The 22,688-nt window shown below is 39.4% G+C and overlaps 2 protein-coding genes across 2 annotated transcripts; one reads left to right on the top strand and one right to left on the bottom strand.

Moving 5' to 3' along the window:
- Nucleotides 1-3,549: 3,549 nt before the first annotated feature.
- depdc7a (DEP domain containing 7, paralog a) lies at nucleotides 3,550-11,433 on the top strand. The gene is given in 11 exon segments (XM_019359244.2): nucleotides 3,550-3,761; nucleotides 5,839-6,014; nucleotides 6,016-6,129; nucleotides 6,131-6,303; nucleotides 7,984-8,090; nucleotides 8,206-8,398; nucleotides 8,888-9,108; nucleotides 9,235-9,377; nucleotides 9,455-9,580; nucleotides 9,729-9,807; nucleotides 9,930-11,433. Coding segments are annotated over 10 exon segments (1,548 nt in total). The 5' UTR covers nucleotides 3,550-3,761; nucleotides 5,839-5,846; the 3' UTR covers nucleotides 10,154-11,433.
- A 379-nt stretch (nucleotides 11,434-11,812) lies between these two features.
- On the bottom strand, nucleotides 11,813-22,344 carry cstf3 (cleavage stimulation factor, 3' pre-RNA, subunit 3). Its single transcript, XM_003442236.4, has 20 exons — nucleotides 22,102-22,344; nucleotides 21,392-21,496; nucleotides 21,125-21,220; nucleotides 16,278-16,310; nucleotides 15,603-15,700; nucleotides 15,456-15,522; nucleotides 15,333-15,367; nucleotides 15,124-15,250; nucleotides 14,948-15,025; nucleotides 14,674-14,836; nucleotides 14,302-14,411; nucleotides 14,053-14,169; nucleotides 13,741-13,959; nucleotides 13,542-13,644; nucleotides 13,349-13,418; nucleotides 13,055-13,250; nucleotides 12,791-12,941; nucleotides 12,581-12,675; nucleotides 12,388-12,448; nucleotides 11,813-12,210 (listed from the first exon to the last, which is right to left on the bottom strand). The coding sequence occupies exons 1-20, from the start codon at nucleotides 22,126-22,128 to the stop codon at nucleotides 12,011-12,013; spliced, it is 2,151 nt and encodes a 716-aa protein (XP_003442284.1). The 5' UTR covers nucleotides 22,129-22,344; the 3' UTR covers nucleotides 11,813-12,010.
- Between the last annotated feature and the right edge of the window lie 344 nt (nucleotides 22,345-22,688).

Raw genomic sequence — 22,688 nt, 5'->3', positions numbered from 1 at the left:
CCTTCCAAGGTGTTTTACAGGTTCCCATCAACAAGCGTTTGGCGTAATTCTGCCTCGATATTCTTACCAGAGTTCATTTTTATTGGTCGGTGTCCCGGCACAGACGGGTCCATAAATTTTCAATAGGTTGAGGCCAGAGCTTTGAGAAGGCCATTCCAGAAGCTTAATGTTAGCCTGCTCTATAAACCAGTTTTGATGTATAAGTTGCAACCATCTTGCTGTTGACTTGAGGTGAATTTCAAGACTTTTGGAGTAGTTCTTCATTATTCTTTATTGTACCAGTGCCAGTTGTAGCAAAACAGCTCCAGACCATGATGCTACCACCACCATGCTTGATCGATGGTGCAGTGTTCCTAGGTTTGAAAGCTTAATGTTTCGGATGATCTGATATCGTCGTGTTGGTGTTGTTCCCAGATCATCATGAAAATGTTGTTCCAGGATCAACATTGCAAGTGACCAATCAGAATGTTGTGACGTTATTCTTTTGTGTGCCAAGCCATTCGTGCATTTATGAAATTCAAATGTTGCAAGGACAATATCAATTCTGCTTACCGTTTATTAAAGGGTTAGGGTTAGCATTAGGGTCACGGTCCGTTGATCGGCGGACAGAGGCGGTTTCTCGCAGCTTAAGTACAGTTTTTTGTTTTACGGCAGTTTTTCCCGAACTCGCAAAACATTGACGTCACAACATTCTGTTTGGTCACTTGCAATGTTGATCCTGGAACAACATTTAGTATGATGATCTGGGAACAACACCAACACGACGATATCAGATCATGTTAATGTTTCCTCCTCCAAACATACTTCTTGTCATTGTGACCTAAAGGCTCAATCTTTGTCTCAACTGACCATAAAATGTTTCTTCAGAAGGCATTTAACTTGCCCACGTGGGTAGCTGCAAATCTTGGAATCTGGAGTAGTTTAGTCATTCTAAGAGACCTTCCCAACTTGTGTAAATCTCATATTCTCCTCTTATAGAATACAGTTCATGGTTAAATGTTAATCCAGCAATATCTTCTTCCCTGGCTTCTTCTCCATCACTGTTAACTTTATTAGTGCAGTATCATTCCATGCTGCGAGACTGTATTTTTTATATGCAGTTGTATAAAAATACCTACGTACACCTTTACTGCTTCCAGAGGACAAGTAGCAGCCAGGTGCTGCTAATCAAACGAACTTGCCTAACTGACCATCAGTAAGTGTGGCCACCTCTATAAAAGCAGACTTTTTGGCAGTTTGTTGTTCTGGAGCAAGTTTGGCTTGTTTGAAAGAGTTGCCAGGAGAAAGCCCCTTTTTGTTTAAAAAGTATGTGGCCACACAGCTTAGGTTTGCAAGTTGTATCTGAACAAACCACAAGAGCTCTGTCATACTGTTCTTTGAACAGATGAGACCAAAGTGGAGATGTTGGTGAAAATGTCCAGTGCCACGCCCGGTGAAAACCAAACATGGCATACCAACACAAATACAAAGTAGTGTAGAGTCGAATGTGAACACATCTGTCCCAGAACTAAAGTTTGCTGAAACTGGGTCATGCAACAGGACAATGATCCCAAGCACAGCGGCAAATCTACAACACAATGGCTGAAAATTAAAAGAATCAAGCAGCTGCAATGGCCTGGTCAAAGTACAGACATGAAACTGATTCAAAGGCTGTGAATAAACAAACCTCAATGAACTGAAGGAACATTGTAAAGAAGAGTGGGGTCAAATTACTCCAGAGAGATGAGGTACTGATAAAATTGTACAGAAAACAATTCAAGTTATTTCTGCTGAATGTGGTTCAGCAAGCTACTGAATCATGGGCTGTACTTAGTTTTTCACAGAACTGTAGTCTTCTTATTTGAATGAATTTTGTTGGAGAAAATTCCTAGGGGATATTTTTGTTATCATCTTACCTGCATGACTGATAAGTGTGAAGGTGAAGGAGAGGGAAATATACAGGAGCTTCCAGGTAATTGGCAAATAACAGAAATGTAAATATTGCTTTGACCTTGTGGGTTAGAATTACTAATGGTGTTAACAAGGGTGTTTTCTCTGTGTCTGTCACCCATCTTGTATATCAGTGCTGGCATAAAACAGGTTTTACTCTTCAGCACACTCTCAGCACTCTTGTAAACTGTTGTCAGTTTACAAAATACCAGCATATTTGACCGCTGTGCATAGGTGAAACCAGTTTCACCTGAATGAAGGTATATGTGCTCTTCATATGTAGATGTGTGATCACTGTATAAATCCACAATGGGAGGCATGCTTTGCTAACACACATAATGCTCGATATTATACATTCCAAACCCGAGGTACAACAACTGTTAGCAACCAGTTTGGCACTACAGGCATCCCTGGTTTTGTTTTCTTATGAGACAAGAATGTGAGGCAGGTATTTCGAGACAAAGCGTCATGGGTATTTTGTCACAAAGACACAAGACACGCACAAAAACCCCCGGATATAACAAAAGCTGAGGCAGAGACTTGTTGTCAAGCCTGTAAAACACTGAATGTGAAAGTAAACAAAGCCAAAATGCATGTGTAAATCAGTAAGACTGGCCTTGCTCAGAAGCAGCTCAGGTGGATGTATGAATAGGGGGTTCAAACCACATCTATCTATCTGCGCTTGATTAGAAGAAATGTAGGATCTATTGTGGGCACAGACTGGTCTCTGCTCATACCTGCTGGTGAATAGCAGCGTATTTCAAAATAAAAGATACGTAGAGCCCAGAGGGCACTGATCGAACCAGTTTCCCTCGGTTGCATACCTCACTTGTTGCACCATACTTGTCTCTTGTGATGATAATAATAGCTCTCTGCCTTTCAGTCTCCTTTCCTGCAAATGATTGACATTTTGTCTAGAAAAGAAAAAATGCATCAGGTTAGAGTGTATTTTCTGAGTTCATAAAACCTCTTCCTGCTACAGCTCATATGTGTTTGCTCTTGGGTGTGTAAGTGTTTGTTTTTGAGATATTTAACCTCGGTATATTCAGCAGTACGGTGTTCACATGACCCCAAACTAGGTGGAATAGGCCAGGTTTGCTTTTGACACTTGAGGTCCCTACAGTCCAACTTGTGGTGTCTACTGTTTTAGCAGTACATGGGAAAGGTTGTTTTCTCTCTCTCTCCCACAATGTCCTTATTCTTAAATTAGAACTTTATCCTGAAAAAAATGTTTAAAATCTCGTCTCCCATCTTCCTGGGAACAGCTATATCTGCAGGTCTTTATCAGACCAGATTTACTTCCACTGTAGGCTTTTAGGGTGTGACCTAGTCTGTAAAAGGTTATGTGAAAGCTTCCTGGATGTTGGAGCATTACTTGAAAATGAAAGGCATTTACTGTAACTCCAGATAGCACCAGTCGGTGAGTTTTAAAAGCTCCTTTGCAGATCACACTGCATCCTATTATAATGACCAAATCTATGATAAAATAATTAAAGCTAACGCCGATAGTGAAACCTTATTTGAACAATGGTAGTAATCGCTTGCCTTTTATTTAGACTTTCAGTTGGTGGAGATAAGCGTAAAAAAATGTAAAATCCAAAATAAGGTATTTAATGCGCCTATTTAAACTTCAGGGAAACAGTGAGAGCCTCGTTATCACGCTGGGAGGGCGGTGATTGGGTCATGAATAATGTATCGGGATGGGAGGAGACAGTTTCGGGGTTGACTGTAGTTTAGTTGCGAGCGTCACGGTGTGTATTGAAGACCAGGGACATGGTCTGAATGGCTTTCTTTACACTCACTGGAGGAAGTTTTCGTTCATCGAACACCAGGTAAGATCGATTTAACCACTCCACGTACTTGACCAAGCTAGATGTTACTTTTTGTGTGCGTGTGGTAAATATATTGTTGCAATCTGAGGAGTTTGCTTATTTAGGTTTCTAATCTGCGTTATCGACATGTGTCTTTTAATCCCAATTTAATGTAGATTTCATGGATTTTACGCACGCCGTGCGTCTGGAGCAGGAAAGAGAAAGAAATCAGAAAGCTTGATTCAGTGAAGTCGAATCGTTGTGACAAATGACAAACCACGGTTAATCTTTACAGAAAGTATACTTTTAAAAGGAGGACGACCTTCATAAATTCCAGCCTATTTTTTATGCTCTGTTAACTCTTCAGAGAATGAGTTAATAACTGATAGGTCGCAACTTTTTTGGGACACTTTGACATTTGGTCAGTGTAGCAGCAGGTGGGGCAGTGTTTATGTTAAAAACAGCGGGTAGAAGAGGGTAGTTTGTGTGGACGTGGGCCAGCGTCTACGATGTGGATTCGAATCCATGGGGGCCAAAAAGCCAAACGGCGTTCAGCCATAGCGTGTTCATGTTGTGCCCTGAAGCTTGATCAGTTAATCTTACTAGTCACAACATGTTGGACGAATGAAGGAATCTGCCACAGGCTATTAAGAACCTGCTGTTTAAGGCCTCTTTTTAAGCATTGGTCCTCTTTCTTGTTAAAACAAAAAAGAATCTAAATCTTTCCCCTTTACTGCAGTAGGAACAACTGTATGAGCCAGCATTCTCACGAGGGAATGATCCCAGTGCTGAATGCTCCCTGTGCGATTATTTACCGCCACTGATGTGTACAAACAGAAGTGCACTATTATCCTGAGCTGAAATGCAGACCTGACACTCCTTGCATTCTCCCTTTTTATATTATTATTGTTGTTATTATTATTATTATTATTATTATTATACAGAGAGGACAATAGTCATAGGGAAGGTGACTGGGGTCAACTATGCAAACAGGGCTCAAATCTCAACCTGGCGCAAGCAACAAGAGGTGACAGAGCACAGCCTGTTCCCATGATTGCTTTGACCCATATTTGACCTCCCACTTTTTTTTCTTTTCTTTTTAACAAGCATTAATAGAAATTGTTCAAATCCGAATTTACTGTGGTAATCCCGCTAATCCAGGGACCCCTGAAGGGATTCTCCAGATGGTCTTGCTGCAACTCCTAAATCAAGGATTTCATCGTGATAATGCAGCTCTTTCCTTTTGCTAATTATGTTGAACAAAAAGCATGGCAAATCTTTAAGATTTTTTGGTCTTTCATTGGGAGTTTATATTTATTTTTGACTGCCATCTGCATAGTATGGATTTAGATCTTTTCTCAGTGTCTTAAAGTAATGAAATAAACATTTCAAATCAGTGCCTCATCGCCCTGTTATGTTCCTATTGTGCATACAAACCTTTGCAAGGTGTTCTTCCTTGAACAGCTGCAGCCCCAGTTGTTCTTTCCCGATATGTAAATCTGCACTGAGGACAGTTTCTTCTCTCCCAGAGGGAGAAGTGGTTTGACGTAGATGTATGTCATTAGGCAACAGATCACCAAGATTAGCGAGCACACACTTTCCTGTGTTCTCAATGAGCTGTTGTATCTTTGAAAAGAGTGGGAGAACATCTGCTTGCCGCTGTATTGTTCCCAAGTGCTTTTCACATTCAAGTTTTACAGATAGGTCAGTAATCATTTTTGTCATGTTCTGCTATCATAACATGGAGTCTGGCTGTTGCTGTCAGTTCCTGATTTATGGCAGCTGGCCTCAGGGAGCCTCTCTCCGATTCACTCCTAACATTTGCTCAGCAGGCTTTAAATGTTTCCTGTTGTGAGATATAAGCCACACCAACATCTCACCGAGGCTAGCTCTGCTTTCTTTCACCAGTCTGGCTTGTGGTGGATGACACAGTTTTATTTTGTTTTTTTGTTTTTCTTTCCAAAGACAAAAAAGGAAAGACCCAACAATCAAACACAGAACAGGAAAGAAGACTTGTTGACAAAATGCACAAACTCACAATATCATCATTAATCATTACTCACAGCTTTCTAACACTTTCTCTTGATCCTTCCATCAGAACGAGGCATGGCTGGGAAGCCTTTCCGAGCCACCTACATCTGGACCAGCATCATTTCAAATCTGCATACTCGCGTGGAGGTCAAACGTCGGCGTCACAACCTGAAGTCTTACCATGACTGTTTCTTGGGTTCAGAGGCAGTGGATGTGGTGCTGGCACACATCACCCTCAACCGTTTTTTTTGGAGATGAAGCAGTACCCCGCTATAAAGCTGTCAAACTTTGTCAGGCGCTCATGGACTCGAGGGTATTTGAGCCCGTGGGAATTAAAGTATTTGGGAAGGAAAAGAAGAAAAACTACATTTGAGGACAGCAGTTTCAGTTTATACAGGTTCCTGAGTCCAGAAACTAACTCGTCATCTACGCTGACTGGCACCAATTCTCTTTCCACTAATACCATTGAGAGCGGCTATGACTCACCAAGCATGGAAAGAAACACGAAGGGCTATAGTCCTCTACGGGAAAGGTACAGACATAAAGTAACTATTTCAGATGTAATCTGTGATTTGCTTAGCTCTCATTCCTTTAAGGTAGTGGTTAAATCCAGTTTAGCTTCAGATGGTAAGATTTCTAAAAACTGGTTTGGCATGAACAAAAGGTTTTAGAGTCAGAACATTCAGTCATGCATTGATTTCACAAATTTTCAATTTCAGTTGATAATTTTCAGCTAGTGCTTTTCCCCAAATCTAATATTTTATAAATAATGATTAGGTAGATATAAATCATACTGTTTTATCTCCCAAACATTTGATTTGTTTTCGAATTGAAGGTTTGGACTGGAATGGTACTAACATAGTGCTTTTCTACTCTTATTTGAGCACTCAAAGCGCTTTGCTACTGCAAGCCTCATTCACATATATTCATACAAGCACCTTGATCTGTCCCTAAGCAGTTTTGACATAACAGTCACACACTCACACTTTGATCGATGTATTGGGAGCAACTTCAGTATCCTGGCCAAGGATACTTTGACATGTCAGACCCTAACCTTGATGGTTAGGCTCTCTGTCAGTAGCCAACCCGCTCTACCTCCTGAGCCACAGCCACAGATCCATAATGGCGTGATTGTCTGCATACTGAAAATAAAGCTGAGCGCAAAAACAGAAAACAGGTGGAATGATTTGCAGGCTAGTACAGATCAAGTTACCACCATCAGCAATTAACCTGTTATGTTAATATGTGAGACCTGTTTTATAACATGTACAACACTATTTCTTGGGTGACCTCCCAATTGTGACTCACCTTTGAAACACAAAATTGTACATTTTCATTTTATTTTATTGTTTAATTTTATTGTTTCATTTATTTAAGCTTTATTTAACCAGTTAAATCACTGAGATCAAGGATCTCTTTTACATGGGATATCTGGCCAAGAGCGACGCAGCACTAATGCATAAAAACAAACATGAGATTAAATTAACAATATAAAGACTTGCTCACATAAAACACTTGCACACATTCGTAAACTGTAAGGATTTCGATCAAATTTCAAACTTCTTCTTCTTTTTGGCTTTAACTACACTCAAATAATGGCACCAAACATCTCATCTACCTCGGCTTGAAACTTTAAAATTTCCTTTACCTTGATGCTGGAGAATTCAGAGTTTTACACAGGCTGTTAGGATAGCAAAGTTTGGCAGAATGCGTTAAGCATACGGGGCTAACACATGGCCTCAGCACTTTGTGTTTACACTCTTTTGATCTCTTTAAAATCTGATGTTGTTGTGGGAGGGACAGACATGGGCAGACAGCAGGTCTGATGGCTGTAATGAGAGATGAAAGATTCAAAGGAACCATATGCTGTTTTAGTGTTTGAACAAGGCTTTTGTTATTTGCAGCATGGGTTAAGTCAGTCTTAATAGGTATAATTTAAACAAACAGGGGAAAAAAGTGGCTTTTGTTTAATGGAAATCCTGTTTGTCCTATTTAATTTCAGTCAGAAATAGCTCGTGTTTGCAAAATGCTTATTTGCAAAATAAGCATTTTTAAAATGAAATATGCACAATCAAAACAGCAGCAAACTGTGATTGAATCAGACATACTCCATAAAACATTTGTTTACTGATGCCACTTCTGTTCCTGTAATATGTCTGTTTATTTTGCCTCCTCTATTTTGACTGATTGCTGCGATTACGCAACTCTGCAGGAAAGAAGCACAAACAACAGACAAATCACTTGAGGACGTGCTGGGAAACCTCAACCTCAGCTCGACGATTACCCCTCAGATGATCAACCTCGGCCTCTCGCAAGAGCGTAAGTTGCTTTCTGTCTTTGATGAGCGTGACATAAAACAGGCACTGTGTTTTCACGCTGCATATGACTCAGCATTCTACACTGTGTATTTGTGACTTATATGGTGTTTTCACAGTTGTAGATGAAGTGTGGCACCAGCAGGCAGTGTTCAGACTGTTGCAGTTAATAGAGCTCCCCCTGTTGGAGAGCTTGTTAGAGGGTAAGGAGACATCGAGGCGTGCCCTACATGGCATGGACAGTGACCCGGACCTGTTGTATACATCAAGCTACCTAGACAGAGAGGTTCTGAAGGCCTTCAGTGAGGCTCAGTAAGTCCACTCATTTTTTCTTCTTCGTTTTCTAAACGTTGATCAATTCACATGAGTGTTTCTGGTGACCTTTGTTAGACTTTAAGACTTTCACGCCACGCCTCACCAGATTAGCTGGTCTGCTGATACTCATTTTCTGCTGCTCTGCAGACGTACAATGTGTATAAAATGGCACAGCATGTCTATTTGCACTTGTCCTGCTCTTTAACTTAAAGAAAAGCGCTCACCAATTGAGCACTGCTTTTTTTATTTGGTAGTAAAATCATGTGGAGGTGTAGAGATAAGAGTCATTGTAATAATGGTTATTCATTGGAACTGTGTAGAACTGTGTCCCTGCATTTACATGTAGTAGTTATATGCACACCACAAAACTGCAAAACTTCAGTTTGACTACAGACTGTCTTGAACTTTGTTTATTAATTCTAATAATAAAGGCAAAATCTCAAATGCACATATAAATATTAAATCATAATACTTTCCTCTCTTCAGGGCTGATGAGTGGATGTCAGGAGCAGTGGACTGTCTGGAGTTTCTGCCTGATGAACTGGTGGTGGAGATCAGTCGAGGTCTGGCTGCCTGTGGAGATGACCTGATCCGGTGTAAAAGACTACTGTATCAAGTCCTGACTAAGCACTACGGACACACACAACAGCCACCTCTGCTTAGCAACCACATTTTCGATATCCACTCCGGCATTTCCGAACTACTCGGTATGAGAAGGCTCTGTCAGCTCTTTTGTATAGATACAAGTTTACAGTGATGGATGTGAATCAGATCTTAGGTTTATGTAACTGCATCCCTGCCTTTTTAATGCAACTTTTGTGCTTTATCGACAGTGAACGGGAAGCGAGAGCAAGCTGTGGAAGCGCTCCAGCTGAGCCTGAAGCTGCAGGACTCTCGCAGCAGGGAGGAGCTGCGTCGGCTCCTGAGATTCATGTCTGTTGCAGCCAAACCGGAGGAGGTCAAACTGCACAAAGAGGTCAGCGCTAAGGGTGTATCTTGTGGAAGTCTGTACATTTTTGCTGGCTTTTTACTAACCCTAGATAATTCTCCTAGATTGAGAACAGAATGGCGGTGAAAAGGTCTTTCTCACGTGCCATTATCTACAGCAGAAGACTCTCCAAAGGAAAGGTGGACTTGATGGTTCTGTTCATGATGGATAACCACTGCGATCTGTTCAAAGTGAGTGTTTCCAGTTTGTCTCTTTGCTAGTGTGTGTCCAGTGTTGTAGGAGGGATGTTATCTTATGTCCTTTACAGCCGCTACAAACAAGTAACAGCATATTTGTTTGTAGGAGAAGTTATAATATTTTTGCTGTCTCTCCCACCAGATTCCTGTCTCACTGCACAAGATGGTTAGTGACAGAATAACGAATATTGTGAAAGGGAAGGATCCAGATATGTTGACAGGTTTGCAGATTTTTACCCCTCACAGTCATCATTGCGTACATTCAGATATTTAACTGCTATTTCTGTTAACTGGGGGCACAAAGAGGAATTAATTTTTGGTTTTCTGTCTCTCTTTACTCCAGGATCAGCGTACTCAACAAGAGTAAGCACTGAGGTGTATTCACAAAACACACGAAAAACCACTAAAGAGGAGCTCGTGTCTTTATTGCGGACAGTCCACGAGAGCCCTACGCTCTCTGATAAAGAAAAGAGACGGATGCTTGGACAGTTTTATAAAGGTCATCCAGAGATATTCGTTCAGTACTTTGGAAATAAATTGTCCACTATCAACATGTTGTTACAATAATATTTATTAATTTAAAAAGACCATATACTATAAGGTAAAGAACAAAAAAGCCATTGCAATCCAGATGATGTGAAAACGTCCATGTCAGCGAGTGGATTTTATGTAGACTACTGAACACAAATGTGAATCTTAATAATCTTAATTATTTAAGGAACTTGACATTTTCTTTTGGTGCAGGACACTAACATGAAGTTTTAAATGAAACTGTTACTTTCCGAGAAAGACAAAATGAACCGAGTGTTCTTTAGTGATTTTTTTTCCCCCCTTTTCTCACTGCAAACCATCTTGATGGCTTGATGTTTTGTAGCTAGAAAAGGGCAAATCTGCTTGCCAGATTTTTTTTTTTTTTTTTTTTTTTTTTTTTTTTAAGATGTAAATGTTCCTTGTGTTTGTGCAATAGAAACAGTGTTACCAGTAAAAATGTTCTCAATGTGATGTACAGTATGGCTATGTGTGAGTAACCCTCAAACGGAAATTTGAAACTGGAAATTTGAAAGTCTGATGTTGAACTGTAGTAAACAATAAGACGCATTCATGAGAATCGACCCTCTGGGTTTTTGTTTGTCGCATCACATCAACAAAACAGATGTTTGTGCTTTTTTTCTTTTGTAACTGAAAACCTTAGCTCCATTTTAGTGGCAGCTTCAATGCCTTTTAAGTAAGGTTCAATAAAACCCTCCGCACGAGACAAGGAAATTGCTTCCATATTTCTATGGAACAGTATATAAAATTAAGAAGGATCTAAAATTTGTAGATTCCACACAAAATGTGTTTAGCTGAAAAAAACAAACATGAATAATTTGCCACCAGAATGCTGAAAAACCCATCAGTGTTCCAGTTGTTAAGTTTACTTTAACAAATTATTTTTGTGTTAAAACAAACCGTTGCATTCATGTTTTATTACTTGACTGACAATACTGAAATCTAACGCTGCTTTCAGCTGAGTTTAAGAGGAAATGTGAAACCGTTTTCATCCTGTTTGTTAAATAAGAAAGTGAATGGTTACCGAGTCCTAGAACACTAAATCACAAAACTCCTAAAATATCTGTAATAATTTGAAACTACTAAAAGCTGTAAGAGAAGACTGACAACTACTTTACTTTATATGCGTTATGTGCATCATATGCATTGTGTTTTTGCTTCTGTAAGAATTTGTGTCTTATTGACTGGGCAGACTGTATGTTGCTAAAGAGCATACAAAGCTGTGCTAGGGAGAAAAATACCTTCTGAGCACCATTTGAAAACAAGCAGCTGGTTGATATTAAAAATGTTTGCTTATGTGCAGTGTTTTTGAATTTGTCATGAAATGAAGATCTGCTTGGTAGTGACAGCAAAATGCTGCCAACCAGAATTTTGTTTAAGGCTTTAATTATTAAACTTAAGGACGAAACATTGAATCTTCCACAAAAATTGTAAAATTTTATATTGTGCCCCCCCTGCTGGTAATTGTCATAATGAAGCATTACTTCAGTTTCAAAGTCATAAAAAAAAAGCACAGTCGGGTTACTTCTTTCTCACTTTTATTGAAAGAAATTGTTTCCTCCAGTTATCTAAAAAAAAAAGAAAAGAAAAAAAAAGGAGCTTGCTTCCACTTTGCAATTCCTCATCAAACATGGCCAAAACTGGGAGGTGTGCCAAAATCAAAGGCTGAATTAAAAATTTTGTACAGTATAATGGTCAGTCTTTAAAAATAAGAACTGCTGACAAAACAAAAGCCACGAAAACACTCAGGTGCGGAGACTTTCTGTAGGTTTGTGTGTGTACGCTTCTCTTCTGTACCAAGATGATGTATAATCTGTCATTCTGGACATGTACATTTATCCTATAGGACCAGCGGTTAAGATTACATTCTTTATTTTATCGAATCCTCTTCTGTTGGCGTGCGCGGTAGATGTCGTGTATGGGAGGAGCAATCGCTCCTTTATCATCCTCCTCGTCTGAGTCTGCGTTAGGCCTCTTGAGTGACTTGGCAATAGTGTGGTTCTCCATGGATCCGTTGCCCTCCCCTCCTACATCAGGCTGTCTACCAGTGATCAGCTCTACAGCAGCATCAACAGCTACAAAGAGCAGGGGTAATAAAACAGAAGCAGGTCAAATGAAAAGTACAACAACCTGTTAACACACAGTTAGGCAGCGTAGACCTGCTGCTCTGTCACTACAGCATCCATCACCACAGCGTTTCTTCTAATGTGACTAAAAATAGTTGTATGGATTCAACATAAATGCAGACTTACTCTCAGGAAGTGTGCATCTCCTGAAAGTTTCCATGAGCTCATCCACTTGAACAAAGGGACCCTGCAGCAACAAACAATCACACGCTCTTTTGAATCCAAGCAGCAAGGAGAGGGGAAAAAAAGCTGTTCCTAACATCTTTTATTCATTGCCAGTAAATATGAGCTTGATAAGTGTTAAGCTGCTGCTACTAACAGTGAAGCACGTAGGCGGAGGGAGCAGCTTCATTAGGATGACAGCAGCTGGGGGGACTGGGAAAACTCCACCAGGGACAGGGTGTAAACCTGGAGCTGCAGGGAGAAACACGAGAAGCTACGTCAAAGATGAATCCTTTCATGCTTTATGCAGCAGAGAGAGCAGTGGAAAGATGCACTTGTAGGTTTACTGGATTTGAGGACTACGTACGTGCAAGGTGACGTGGCTGGAAGGGGATCATCTGATTTGTGTCTGGTTTGGGGTACTCAGGTTTACGGTCAACTTCGTCCTTTAAAGCAGGTACAGAGGGTGCCACCACAGTCTCTGGGAGAAGTGCTGCCAGTTTGGCACGTGACACATCCTACAAACAACACGCAGATACAAATTAAGTATCAGTTCATGTCAGCAGAAAAGCTAGAACCTGCTTATTTTTGCAGGAACGGATACTGCGATGCCAAATGGGAAAACACACACCTTGTATCCAAGGGCCTTGAGTTCACTGGTGGAGCAGGGATAGAGGTCCATAAACTTGTATCTATCTACGAGTAAGGCCGTTTCTTTGCCCTCGTATTCATCCTTAAAGGCCATGAAACGCCTGCGCTCGACTTTCAGAATACTGGCTAGGTCTCCTATGTTGCTCTCGAAGGCAAGGAACCGGGCCCAGATCTCACTGAGGAACAAAACACACGTCACAGTTAATAAACATGAATATCGATTGTTATGTCATAAACATACGCGCATACAATTCAGTTCAGTATTTGACATTACCCCGATTTTTCTGGTGATAAGCTTCCTGAGGTGAGGACACGTTCAAACAAAACCCTGGTGTTGTTATCCTCTGAAAGCCAAAAAAAACCTGATTATTTACAATAACAGGAGACATTTTTACATTACAAAGGAAGAAACTAAGACATTACTATTTCTTTGATATCAAAAGTGACCCACAGAACTTGTTACGTACCATTGAGGTGTGAGAGGTAATCGATGTATGCAAGTATGTACTCTGGAATGTCACCATACTTCTTCAAACCAAGCTCAAAAATTTTAAAGGCCACTGATTTATCCTTTTAACAAAAAACAAACAAAAAAAAAAGCCCTTAGACATGTATGTATGAAAAACACACAGTTCATATACTACACATTTGATCACGTGTTCTTACCTTGCTGCAGTAGTATTCCATGAGCGCTGCGGTGACGTACACGTGGTGGCGTGTGCGTGGATCTTCTCTGGCTTTTTTAAAGATGGTGCGACCTGATTTGATGCCCTCAGCTCTCCTGGCGAACTTCATGTACTGGATGTAGACCAGTGTGGGGTCGATGTCTTCAATCGCCAACAACTTATTATAGATGCTGTGGACCTTTTCGTACTTCATGCGACTCTAAGACAGCAGAAAATGAAATGTGCCGATAAGCCCGCGTGCCTCTTTCGGTCTGGGTTACAGAGTGTGCAGAATTCGTAAATGGAGCCTCACCTCCTCATAGTCAGCAAAAGCAAAGTACAGAAGCATGTTCTTTTTTAGAAGAGTCCCGATGGCACGTTCATAGATGTTAGCTGCCTCATCGCTGAACAGCTTTGAGTTATTCATGTCCTGAGGGGTAGGGGAAGAAATACAGACTTATGGGACTGTTTGAGCTGAAGTTTGGCTTTATTTGAAAAATACTTAAGAGCTTTTAAACAAAAATTTACATAAAATTTCACAATGATAGGGTTCATTTCTCACCCCTTTCTCTGCTAAAAGTTTGCTGGACTGCTCCAGGTACTGTGCTGCCTCATACCATATGTCAGGATGGTGGCCCAGGACCAGCAGGCACTGTTCATAGGCAAACATCACTGCACCACAAAAAATAAGAGTTAGTGACTAAAATATTGGCTCTTCAACAGCTGAGGTTCAGCACATCTCAAGAATGCACATGGAGAAAAGCGTTAATTCGCGCCCTCTAGTGGCTTCAATCCCACATGTCATGCATTACCCACTGACTACAGTTCAAAAAGTACTAAAAAAAATTACATATCAGCGTAATAACTGGAATTACTCCCGACACAAACACAGAATATGATTTACCAACATTACAGGTTGGCCACAAGCAGTTACCTCTCTTTGTAATGAGGGTCTGGTCTTCTGTGCGCAGTGGGTTGCTTTTTTCCCACTGAATATACTTCTTCCACATTTCCACCTGCTGCGCTTCCTGAGGGGAGTTCTGAGGTGGTACTGATGGTGCATTCCTGTCCAGCCCCTTCATCACTGTCTCATACTCCTGAAATATGGAAACAATACAGAAATCTGTATTAGTTTTACAAAGAGAGTACACAGGACAAAAGACTGCACGTAGGCCTGTGCATACTTGGGACACTGTGCAATATCTCACCTTAGCTACTCTCCTGGCATTCATGTAGTCTCTACTTCGATCCTCAATCATCTTTTTGGCCAAATGTACATTGATACCCTGTTTGTGAGACAGACAAGTCAGTCTACCAGTCACTCGGTACTCATGTTGAAAAACCAAAAACTCCATTTAAGAGCAGAAAAAGGTGGATCACCCGCCTCTTCATATTTGCTATAATCTCTCCAGAGCTGTTCAATGTTGATCATAGGGTTCACGCAGCCTCTCTGGTACACCCGCCGTACTGCGGTGATTCGCTGGTTCTCTGCATATGAACCCACAGCCTCACTAATAAAACAAAAAATTTCAACATTAAAGAGATGCTAAGAGAGCTGATTAACAGTAAGGTCATGAAACAAAAAGCACTTACACTCCCTTGAGGAAATTGATGTAGTCCACCCAGATCTGAAAGAGTAACGGATAGCTATTATGCAATAGTAGTTTAAAAAATACTCACACCATCAGTACAAATACATTGTTCAGATTTGCATACCTGATATGACATAATTTCCATGCCAATTTTATCCAGGGCAAAGTCATAAGCCTGGGCCATCTTCTCTCTGATGGCAAGAAGAAGATGGTGTAAAATTGTATGGCAGTAAATAAATGCACAGTAAAACAATGCAGCTTGTCATCTTACTTGTAGCTGGGAAGCTTTCCTTTGGTCTCTCGAACATATGACAGGTAGCATTTCCACAGGTCGATGTGCAACACTTTCATTAGGCATCTCTGAAACAACTACAGGGGCCAGAAGATGTTAGACAACAAAGCAGATGGAAACACACTTTTATATGTCATATACAGTCACAACACTTTCTCTTAACTATTTGACTTTGGATGCAGATCATCTGTTAACAATGTAGCAAGATTGCTACATTTAACTGCATGAAACCCAGAATACCAGATTTGTTCATGTTCAAATCTTTGACCTACAATGTATTTCATGTATATCAATTTATTGCTTTTATTTAATATTTATAAGTGGGATAAATGTTGAAAAGGTTAAAGACATATAAAGACACATTGCTAGTGTGGAAACCTAGTGAGAAAAAAACCCCAGTGTCATCAATTGAGTTCAAAAAAGCGAATAATCCACTTCTAACATTTCAAAGACTTATTACTGATTTATTAAATTAACATTTTCTATTTAATCACCATTTCCAGGTGCCTTTTAATGGGTACTATAATGGTCTGTATGCACATTCCCTTTGAAATCAGAAACAATACTTAAATAGTGTATTTAGGAACAGTGATACCACCCTTCCCAGATTTTAAAATTTCACTTTCAGATTTCACGAGTGAGGCGGACACTTACCTTTTCTACCTTGTCATAGTTTTTAGCCTTGATCTGAAAATAAGAGTGTAATGCAATGTTAATTTTCCTGTACTTTTATGGCTTATCGGAAACATGCATTCATGCAAATGTAACAAGCATTCACAAACGCACGCACACACACGACCTCAAAGATCAACAAAGTGAAATTCACACAAGAATGACAAACTACTTTTAGAAAGGGGTTTATTTTCACTGTAGTTGCGCCACATTACCCAGGAAAAATACTGAAATTGGACTTCAGGCTGAGAAATCCAGCATTCAGAGAAAAAAAAAAAAAAGGCCTTTTTCCACATAGCTCAAAGCCTCAGGTGTGCTTGATCCATTAGTATGTAGAGGTAAGGCTGTTATTTCTGTGGCATAAGCACTGTAGAAAATTTTAAGCACATCCATTTTATCCATAGTGCAATAATAAACATGTGAAAAATGTTTGGGGGGGGGGGGGGGGGGGGGTGATGAATTAGGCTTATGGTGACAAAAACAATACTTTGCATGGCTACACTGACAAAGCACGGGTCACTGCTATAACATGAACTGCACTTAAGGACGCTTAAATATGTAAAATGTCAGAGATGTCATGAAATTATTAACAATGTCCTGACACTGCAGCTTAGACAGTTTACAGATTAATGTTAATATTTACACAGAAATGTAGACCAAATTCTAAACTACTTGTTTTTGTGCGACCTATTAAACAAAAATACTAAGACTGCAACGTTCCTATGGCTGTAAGGCCCAATGTAACTGCACTGGTATGTACAAATGCAATTTTAGACCTAAAAGAATAACATTAACATAGCAAAAAAAGTTTCAAGGTCAACTACAATTAATTAACGGTGGAACTCAATTTTCAATTTTTTTCAGTCATTAGGAAATGTCTTAAGGTGCTTAAGAAATAACCTACACTTCCTACTCTTTAAAAAAAAAAAAGAACAACAAACCCAGACATAAAGCACCAGTAAACCTTTAATAATAAAAGAGGAAGAATACAGTGACATGTAAATCTTTGAACAACTCTTCAAAACCTCTGTTACTGGGCGTCACCGAGTAAAACTGAACTCCGAAAAATATGAAGATAAATAAATACTGTTAAATACTCTTTAGAATATAAGGAAAAGTTGCAAAGGTGTGCTGCAACTTTTGCATGCCACAAAACTTTTCTTCGAATGTAAATGCTGCTCAAAAAAACACAATAAAAATCTAGGGGACACTTATATCACATCAGATTTTGATGAAATATTCAAGTTAAAAAACCTTTATCACCAAACACTGTACTTTGTTGATTAAAAAAAATGATGTACCAAGGCAGTGGAACCTAAGATCATAAACTCTTTACAAAATTATTAAGCTGGCCATTAAAGTAAAACTTGAGTTATTTAAGCAAGTTTTGACATAGGAATAGAAATGGCATAAGATTTAATACTAGAATGTCTAAGCTTTCTAAAATGTAGTGTATTTGGGTGGGTTACTTGCTGAAAGGGTTAAGTGTGAGAGAATCACAGGTAGCCTTGTCACAAAAGCTTTTACTAGAGCTGATGCAAATCCTGTTTGTGTGTAATACTGGAACAGAGAAGTTACATAATGTGCACAAATTACACTGCAGTGATGTTTTGTTTGGATGTATCTGCCTAGGTGGTTGCAGAAAAGCTCCTGATATCTAACATGCCACATCCCTTTTCGCACTAGGTTGCATAATCACTTCAAGCACAAAATTCTACTTGAGATGACGTGCTGCAGCACACCTTTTTGTTAATGCTTTAAAGCTTACTATCAGCTTACTTTAACTGAAAAAAATGGAAAGCTCACAAGAAAAACATGAATATAATTATACAAACAGCTTAAAGTAGAGAAAGCCCTTCAAGGCAGAAGATTAGTAAAGCCCCATAATTTCTATTTAAAAAAATAAAATGCAACTTCTTCACTATTTGTTGAAGATAACTACACTGAACTTTCCTTGGGGTGACCTAGTTTCTGAGAAATGCAATCAAAACGGTCCTAATTTATGAGTGCGGATTTTCTAAGTTTCCAATTTTTGAGGTCCACCATCCAACAAATGAATACAGTACTGGCTGCCATCTTTCAACACAGCTGTTAAGGTAGCGCAAATCTGCAATTCATATGTGAATACACAGTAGCTCAACTGCATTTAGTTCCCATTGTCATAAAGGTTATACAGGAGGATCCACTCTGAGAGAAAACAAGACACGAACTTAACAAACGTAGGCACACTTTTCCCTGTTGTTCCCTCTCAAAACATCTTTATCCATCAAAGCACAGGCTGCTCATACTGTTTAACTCAAACAATCAAGTAAAGTTAATGCACCCTGAAGGAAGCCCAAAGTAAGTTAGCCCCATTAAGCTCTTCTTACAAACTGCATGTAAAATATTTTAGTAAGGGTACAAAATATAGATAAACCTCAGTCTAACAGTTAAAAACAGCTGGTTAGTCTCACTATACAGTGCCTATATTAATCGGACACAACTTTGTATTTTGATCAGTGTGCTGCCTCAACCCAACTGAGCTGTGGTCTCTAAAACTAGGTCTTCAAAAGTGGTGAGTTATGAAGAAGACATGCTATGATCTGCACAGAGCAAACGAGGCCTTTAGAAAATGTGCCTAACACACAGAACAGTGGAAAGAATTTTGCATCAACTTTAAGTGAAGAACACTATGAGGATTTCCGACTACTTAACTCTTTAATTTTTTTTAAAGTTGAGATCATCCCCCACATACTTACCAGACAGACTTTCTTTCTACACTAACATAAAAAAAAATAAAAAAAAAATACATATATTACTAACACATACATCAAACTACGATAGTATACAAAGGCCTTGTGTTGCTGGGGGAAAAAACCTTTGTCTGTTTTAGTTATTTGACTGCTATTTCAGCTAACAGAAAGCTCAATGCAAATGTGCCAGAATAAAAACTGGGTTTGGGATTTTGGAATTAACTGTGTGGTGGGGAAAGAGGACTAAACAATGTGGGGGTTAAAAAAAAATAAAAAATCTATTTGCCCTTTACAAAAAAAAAAAAAACACCTTTAAAAGTATTGTATAAGATCAGATTCAAAAATCAGCTTTATTAGTCAAGTATGCTTATCCATATAACAAATCTGACACTTGCTTACAGTGCTTCCCTGCCTTCTTCTGTTGCTACCAGCTGACCTCTAAACTACACACAGTAAAAGCTTACTTTACTTGAAACGCAAAATTTTGTAATGTCAGTACTCTTTACATTTTATTTGCTTTGCATTTTATTGTAAATGCTAATATTATGTATAGGGAAAAAAAAAAATTCAGTCTACAGCCATGTCTTCTGTAGGTCCACAGCTTTGTTTAAAGCTGACAGTAGATGGTGTATCTCCTATTCGTTTAAGATTTATAATTACTTTCCTGCTTTAAAAAAAATGGATCCTAAGCAAACATCTAAAGTTAAAAACCACATATGTTCAAGGTTTTTTTTTTTGGTTTTTTTTTTTTAAACAAAGTGACTTTAAATTAAAATATTTTGTTTACGAGTCAAGCTTCCAGACAAACAACAAAAAAACAAAAGGGCACCAGTGATGTGTAGATGCAACTGTTTTATTTTAACCCTCTGGCTTGTCTGCTGCAGATTACCAAGCAATAACCCAATAATAACAGTAACAGTAGACAACTCTAATAGCTTGCTGTTGATACTTTTAGAGGGACTAAAAAGTGTGGACTTTAACAGTTATGCATTACTGATGCAAATAAAGGAAATTGCTACTGGTCGTTTTTGAAAAGACTAGTCTGTTTGGAAAAGGTAGCTGCACATCTCTCCCTGTATTTCAGTGTGTGAAGACCAGGGGTGGACACATGGGGGTGATGTAACCTCACACAGGGAAGAAACCCCCTCAACCAGCCAACTACAGCCACTATAACCTCAAATAAACCCACATTCGGTGCACTGCACAAAAGTAGCAAGTCTCCAGAAGGCAGGAGTGGCCTTTTAACTGGAAACTAAAGTCTGATGGTTTGGTGCAACTTCCTGTGTAACGTTTGGAAAGTATTGGTTTAAAATCAGTTGCAGTCATCTTCTGCAAAGGTGAAGGGTATCAAGGTTATTTTATTGGGTTAGCAAAAATTATTTGTTTGGGGAGGGGGGAATAAAAAGTCATTCTATCAGTAGCAGCGAAGCCTGTTGATGGCATTGAGGCAATAGGGTCACTTGTCTTCAGGAGGAGTGGGGAGAAAGAAAGGGCCACACAGTTAAAATGTTTTTATACAGTTACCCAAAAGAAATGACACAGGAGGCAATAAATTGACACAACAAGTGAATAAAAGGCTAATGCACTCCAATACTATTAAAATAGTTTTAATACTGTTGCAGACCAAACATGCAACAAATGCACTTTACCCCATTAAAAATATGGCGCAGAAAATGTGTACTTTAAAATCCTGGGAACATAAGAAGAATTTTGTGGAAAAGATACTGTTAGAACTAATTCCCCCTTTGTTTGAATTTTTAAAAAGGCACAACTCTTAAGAAGTCAAGCAAGAGCCTGGGAAATAAAGTGTTTCACATCATTCTTCACGCATGTTCAATCCATGTCCTTCAGTTTTCAATCACTCATTAATCGTGACTGTTGATGGCAATCTTGTAATGAAAACTACTAAATTTAGGACCAATAGTTCCAGCTGAAGTAGGCAGGCTCAGCGATCCAAAATAAGAGTTGCGACTTTATTGGTCATTAAAGTAAGACATTTTGGTCGTGTGAAAATCACATTGTTGATCATGTGAGGAAAAAACAAAAATCCCAGCCATGCACACTAAATAAAATTAAAAACAAAAGAAAAGTCTTAACCTCAGCTTCAATGTATAGCTTCCAGAATCTGCCAGAACTTGGGAACTGTGAGACAAGTCGCTCATATGTCTTCCTTGCTTTGTCTATGGGTTGGTTCTAAAGAAGGAAAATGCATTGACACCTCATACTATTTAACATATCAAAAACCAGTCATGGGAGGAAAAGATTTTATGGCTGCTTTGTATTCTAACATTTTGTAACCCGAGCCCACCCACCCTTATCCCCCAGTTTCCTTAACCCCAGGAATACAACTCTGTGTCACTAAACCTGTGCTTCTCGAATCAGAATGCTCCATGCGTCAAGGTCATATGGATTTTCTTCCAACTTCTTCTCTGCCTTCTTCACCTTCTCAGGGATATATTCTGCTGCTGCCTGCAAGACAGCACAAAGGCACAGGGACAACATAGTTATGCCTCTGAATAGTGCTGGGAAACAACTAATCTAAGGGCCAAGTGCTAAGGCAGGCCCATCCTGAGGCTTAGACCATACATAAGTAGGTTTAGTACTCAATTGTAGTCAATAATAGAATAACTGGCAACCACACTGCAGTGAAAGGTAGAGAAATTTACGAGTATTTGGGTGGTAATTCACATTACAAATACAGAACGGTGTCCAATTAGCTGGCAAGTTAACTCCTTTTACATGGCGCGACTAAGACCACATTCGGTTAATGTGTATTAGTAGATTATAAAGTGTTTAAATAAACTCAACTGGTTTAACAACAAGCGTAAAGTAGCGACTTTACTACAAACGCTTATATCCAATATGGCGAACGGCGGGCTAAACTTGCAGCTTTCAGTCGTAACCCAAACAAAATACATATCTGCTACTAGTACTAGCTAAAATCGACGTAGAATAAGTCGAAACATAAGCAAATGCTACCGCTTTGTCAACTTTCTAACATTATCCAAAATAACACGGTGTAAATCATGCATTCTTTGTAGCACGGGTTAGCTTGACCCGCTGCGTGTAGCTACCTGTTCGGCCGTTGCCTCCGTCGACATGGCTGGAAGAGTAACCTAGGTTAGAAATGTCTTTATCAATTGTGTGAACACTCAAAGAATAACGCGATGACACGTTTTTAAAAACAGTTCGTAATCGGCATAGCTTCAAAGAAGACGATCACATTGCCATCAAGCGACTAGCCGCTCAACGGCTCGCCGATGTCTTAAAATGGCGTGAAACTCGTTTTCCGCTCCGCCAGTGGCAACAACAATAACAGTTCCGGCGCGAGACCTTCAAAATAAAGCGCCGATCTCTACGAAAGCGAGTTTGACAGTGTGCCCTTTGCCCTGCATCCTCTGAGTGCAGTTCATCTAAAGTTACATTGTATGTTCTGTACACTATATTCTGTAAGAAAGATGGTTTACACGATTAAAACTACAGTCTATTTGCATTTTTTCAAGTTTATTCTTTTTTTAAAATAAAATACCATGAAATTCTAAATGTGCCTGGTAAATTATGTTTTACTGTGATGTGCATCTGCTAATGTATGCCAAGCACGTACACTCAGGTGATTCCTATGCGACTGCAAACCCGTGTTGCAATTTTGACCTACAGGCGG

The sequence above is a fragment of the Oreochromis niloticus genome, linkage group LG1, assembly GCF_001858045.2.
Source record: "Oreochromis niloticus isolate F11D_XX linkage group LG1, O_niloticus_UMD_NMBU, whole genome shotgun sequence".
Lineage (NCBI taxonomy): Eukaryota > Metazoa > Chordata > Actinopteri > Cichliformes > Cichlidae > Oreochromis > Oreochromis niloticus.
Note: the sequence above shows the minus strand (reverse complement) of the source record. Positions and strands in the feature narration are given on the sequence as shown.

Coding starts and splice junctions, on each gene's coding strand:
- cstf3 (XM_003442236.4), bottom strand. CDS start 22,128: ATGTCGACGGAGGCAACGGCCGAACAG. Junction 21,497..22,101: donor CGGAGGCAACGGCCGAACAG/GTAGCTACACGC, acceptor GCTGTCTTGCAG/GCAGCAGCAGAATATATCCC. Junction 14,170..14,301: donor AACTTTTAGCAGAGAAAGGG/GTGAGAAATGAA, acceptor CCTACCCCTCAG/GACATGAATAACTCAAAGCT.